This window comes from Microtus ochrogaster, unplaced genomic scaffold (assembly GCF_000317375.1).
Source record: "Microtus ochrogaster isolate Prairie Vole_2 unplaced genomic scaffold, MicOch1.0 UNK6, whole genome shotgun sequence".
Taxonomy (NCBI): Eukaryota; Metazoa; Chordata; class Mammalia; order Rodentia; family Cricetidae; genus Microtus; species Microtus ochrogaster.
Genome location: NW_004949104.1, coordinates 117677 through 123002, shown reverse-complemented (window position 1 = coordinate 123002; position 5326 = coordinate 117677). Strand labels below are relative to the sequence as shown.

The 5326-nt window shown below is 46.3% G+C and overlaps 1 protein-coding gene across 1 annotated transcript; it reads right to left on the bottom strand.

Moving 5' to 3' along the window:
* Window positions 1-376: 376 nt before the first annotated feature.
* Window positions 377-4988, bottom strand: Kbtbd7 (kelch repeat and BTB domain containing 7). Its single transcript, XM_005366041.3, has one exon. It carries the CDS (start codon window positions 4580-4582, stop codon window positions 2486-2488), a length of 2097 nt encoding a protein of 698 aa, XP_005366098.1. The 5' UTR covers window positions 4583-4988; the 3' UTR covers window positions 377-2485.
* Between the last annotated feature and the right edge of the window lie 338 nt (window positions 4989-5326).

The window sequence follows — 5326 nt, the reverse complement described above, 5'->3', positions numbered from 1 at the left end:
AAACAAACAAAAAAAAAAGCTATTTGCTAAGTCAGCCTTCAACCATTTTGAGAACAACGACATTTTGTTTTGTCCTATTCAAATAGGATCTGTATAGCCCAGGCTAGCCGGGAAAACTTACAATCCTAGCTTCCACCTAAAGTGTCTGAAGTAATATAGGTTCTCAGACGTCCAAACTATTGATACATAGAAGCAGCTGATGCAATTCTCAATCTTACAAATGGCAGTACATGGAGCATTTGCTGAAAGATGCGCTGATTAATCGGCAGAAGTCAGTTCTTGTCCAGAAAGACTTCAATATTGCTAGTTGTGTCACTGAACAAGCAAGTTTTATGCACTTAACAGACAACCAAATAAAGCATAAAGCCAGGAAGCCTGCAGTTTAAAACCAGCTTTATTTGTAACTAGCAACATACAAATCATTTATCTATAAATAGCATCTATTCCCTAATTGACAAATGTTTCACAAAATCAAAATCCTTCCCAAGAAAATGTGTTTGTAAGCCAAGATATTACTAACATTTAGCCTAAGCTTTAACTCAAGAGTTGAAAATGATGAATTGAGAATCTGCCTTTTATACATCAATTGCAGATTTGGAATTGTGCAGATGAATAATCTGGTTGAGATACGCGTCACTAAGTTTCCACCTTACAAAAGTTATCAACAGAAGTTCTGTGGAAGAAAAAGTTGGCCCCCACACAGGGAAAAACAGCTTTCTAAGTTAGGGGTAGCTCTTATAACATTCCCTAATACCGATGGAGCAGAATTTACTTAGGCCACTGAAGCCTACCTACCACTGAGCTGAAAATGTTTTACACTTCCACACAGCTAATCAAAATGACAAATAATACATTATCTGTGGCATTTTGTTTTGTTATTTTATTTTTTGTTTTTCATTAAAAAAAAAAAAAAAATCACGTCCCTGACCTGGAGCAGATTCTTCTGTCCTCTACAGAGATGAGCGTTTTGTCACTACAGAGTAAAAAGGAATTTGCATGTTATTGAAGAAAGACTCAGGAAGATAATTCTAAGAGAGTATAGAAAACTTTATAGCATAAAACATTTGTATATGTACACCATTTGTCGTGTATATGTATTATGACAACCATATGTATTAATAAACCTTCCAAAGGTAAGCACCTATAACGTAATAATGCCAGTTTTACGTGGTTTACTTTCTGGACTTTCCCTTACATATGGTGACTGAAACAAAAGCTGGACACAAAACACTCACAGTGAAATACAAAATAGAAACAGACACCATAATTAAAATGGCCATGTATATCACTGTTTAGGGAAAAAAAACTGAACATACTCTTAACTACTGGCCCCAAATGCCACCCGCCGTCCTCTTAAGTTCTTTAACTCTCAACTTTTAATACAAAAATATCTTCAAGCTGAAAACCAAGAACATTTATTACAGTAACTTAAAAAATGGACAATAGTTCAATATTACACAAAACAGTGCTCTACACAGCTTGAAGTTTCAAAGTCCTTTGCTGGCACTTGAGTTGATAAACACTACAACTACTGGTCAATAAAATACTGCCTTTAGCTTATACATGTTTTCAACACCAATATTACTTCACATACATCAAAGAATAAATCACTTTCTGCTGATAAAAACCTCTAAGATGAATACTAAAACTATATAGCCAAAATATTTTAGGGAAGCAAACAAACTTTTTAAGACAGTGCATGACCAATGAGAAATTTACATTATCTAATCATGTCCAGTGAAGAAAAGGGTTGTTCCTCTGAGTCAAAGCATTTAACATGTACAGATCAAAACTGACTTTATGAAGCAAGTTATCTTTTTCATTTTTTTTGGTTTAAAAGGGTGCTTAAATTAGTGACACTACTAGAATTTTTTATTTTCAAGGTAAGAAATAGGACATATTTAGCACATATAAAAACAGTGGAATCCTGATTTTTAAAAATTTTCTGTGACTATATAAGCCCACTGAACACATTATCAACATGGAATCACTTGTTACCTTACTAACATTTCTTTCTTTGCAGAAAGGAGAGCATACTAAATTTTAATAACTATAACTGAGAACACTACAAACCTACTTAAAAATGTAACCTTTCATTTTTCTGAAGGAAAATGTGAACACCTTCAAAACCCAACAATTCTCAGTCCAGTTGCCCTAGTAACAAATTAAAGATCTTGTAGCACTAGGCAAGATTTAACTAAATTAGGAAAATTAAAATATGAACATACTAATTAACAGCAACAACAAATCCACTAACAGGTCACTATGCATTTTAATCACGGACTTCCAGCCCAGAAAATTACTCAAATAAGTTGATTTCAAGTCAAAAATGTATAAATTTTGTATGTATACTGTATTAATATTTCAAATTGCTACCCTTTCTAAAACCAAATCTCCAGTCCTAACCAACTCTGTCTTTTACAGGAAAAGGTATCGGTTTAAGATACATTCCATACGGTAGAAACGTCTGCCCGTCTCCAAAGACTTACAAAGAACCCTGCTGATCTGGTGCATTCCGCTGAGGAGCAACCTGAACCCAGACTTCATCGTCAGAAATGGAACTTGAACTTCCTGACTCCGAGTCCAGCTCGCTGAACCCATCCAGGTCCCACTCAGTGCTGGACTCACTCCTTGCATCGTCTTCCTCGGTGATGAAACTCTGACCCGGTTCAAGACAGGAGGGATAAACGCGAGCGCACAAGCAAATAAAGCCAGAGTCAAACTGCAAAAGGCCTAACATGGTACCTATGTTAATCCACAGGTCTTCCCTAGTATCATATTCATAGACCGTCACGCGGTTCTTCTTCCACTGGGGAGTGGTAGAGGTGATGAGGAGCAGCCTTTGGTCGTGATTGACGATCTGGTAATTGTGAGTCTCTGAGTCCAGGGGAATATTACAAATCCGCCTCCACTCTCCTCTGGCTGGGTTGTAGACCTTCATGACTGGGATGTCACAAATACAGTAGATCTCATCTTTGAAGACACAGGCTTCCTGAAAGTCACTCCGTTTAAGAGACGCACAATTCAGCCACATATTATGGCTAGGGTCGTAGCAGAGCATGCGCTTACTGTTGACGGCGTAAAGATAGTTCTGGACCACTATCAGTTCAAAGGAATAGAAGGAATGCGGTACAGGGGCCACCAGCGCCCACTGGTTCCTTTGAACGCTGTAGCATTCCACTTCCTTCAACTTAACTCCAGTAATCGGGTCTCGCCCGCCCAAGATGTAAATGTAGCCATTCAGATATGCCACGTCCATGCCCTCCCGACACAGCAAGCGGTCCGCCAGTTGATGCCAACTATTTTGGGCCGGCTTATAGACCCATAGGTCTTTCCTGGGCTGGGCGGCGAGATAGATGTCATGGTCTGGAGAGACGCACACAGCCGAGGAGGTAACGGTCTTCGTGTGTGCCAAGCTGGTCAAAGGAGACGGCATTGTGTAAATATCTCCCGAATAGGGGTCGTAGCACAGAAAAGGATCTCTGGGGTGTCCGAAAAAGATCACCATCTCTTTGGCACACATACCCAACCTCTGGGGTGGATTCTCTGCTACAGACACCACAGAGCTACTGCTGCTGATGCTGCTGCTGCTATTGCCGCTGCTGCCGTTGCTGCCACCACCGTGGCTGCTGTTCGGCTTGGACGCCACGGACTTGTACAACCGATCCCCAAAGCGCAGCTGCAGGAGCGCCCCTTCGATAATGTCCAGGCAGTACTTCTTCACAATGGGCTTGGTCAGTAGTCCTCCGAGGTAGTCCTGATCCTCTGCCGGGAAGTGTGCCCAACGAACGCACTTGAAGACTTCGGCAGCGCTGGGGCCCCGCTCTTTGGGAGCGGCCTCGAGCCACTGCACGGCCACGTGACACACCGTCTTCTCGCTCTCCACGTCTAGACTGTCCAGGCGCAGGACGGCCAGCAGCTGCGCCAGGGTCAGGTCGGCCAGCGTCTCCTCCCGAATGGAGCCCATCCTGCTGAGCTGCTTGAAGTTGTGAGCGATGAAGGACTGGGCCTGCGAGCGCAGCTTGTGGTGGTCAAAGGCGTCGGCGAACTTGAGGATGGCCGTGCAGTTGGTCAGGTCGAGGCGGCGGGCGAGGAAGGAGGCGCAGGCTTCGCGCACGTACTCCAGCTGCAGCATGTCGGACGCCGCGTACAGGCGCTGCACGTTGGCCTCGCTGAGCGCCACGCGACCGGTGTAGCAGTAGTCGACCAGGACCTCGAAGGACTCGGCGTCCACGTCGTGGATGGTCACGCTGGCCTGCTGGCTCTCGTACATGCCGCCGGTGAACATGCTCTTGAAGTAGGGGCACGCCGCCGCCAGCACGTTCCGGTTGCACGAGAAGAGGCGGCCCGTGCCGGGCCCGCTGCCGGGCGTCACCACCTCGATGGTGACATCGCACAGCAGCCGCGCGTCGTAGAAGGACTTGAGCTGGGCCAGCAGGGCTGCAGAATGGGCCGTGTCCTTTAACTCCTCCGGCCCCGTGAAGAAGGCCGACACAGAGGGTTTGGAGATCCTCTTGGGTCGCCTCCCGCCGCGGGGACTGGAGAGGCGGCGAGAGCGCGGGCCGTCTTCCCGGGACTGCATGGCTGGAGATGGCGGCGGGGCGCCGAGGGCGAGAACGGCTGCAGACGCCCGGCTCCTCCTCACGCCTCCCTCGCCGACGCCGACGGAGGCGTCCCAGAACAGACTCGGCTCGCGGCCGCAGTTACTCCGCTTGAGCCTCCGCCGCGGTGCCGCCTCCCTTTATCGCGTAGCTCCGGCCTGACTCACCGTTTCCCTTGGCGCCCTTTCTCTGCTCCGCTCACCCCCACACGACCCCGGGCTCCAGCCGCGAGAACAGCTTCTGCCGCGCTGGCGAAACCGGTAAGTGCCCGGACGAACTACTCTTCCCAGGTTGCCTTTCGCGCGCCTCGATGCACGACGGGATCAAGGCTCTCAGACCAAAACAGAGGACGGGCCGCAGCAGCTTTGCGTCTTGGGAGTTGTAGTTTGGGTACTGTTTCTGTTGACTCCTTTCACAGAGGTAGAAAGCAGTTAGTATCGCGAATTTGATGCTTAAGATTTCAGCCTAGCCTAGTGATCCACGCCTTTAATCCCTCACTGGTGAGGCTGAGACTGGAGGATCTCTGTAGATTTGTGGCCAGCATGATCTACATAGTGCGATTCATAGCTAGGGCTGTTACAAAGGGAAATCCCTTGCAGGTGGGTTAGGGGTGGGGGTGGGGCGACACAACAACAAAAAAACCTAAATAAATAAAAATGCTTCCAAATTCAGAGTAAAAGTACCCATTCTACATTCTTTGATTGTGACTAAAATGCAAAATCAGC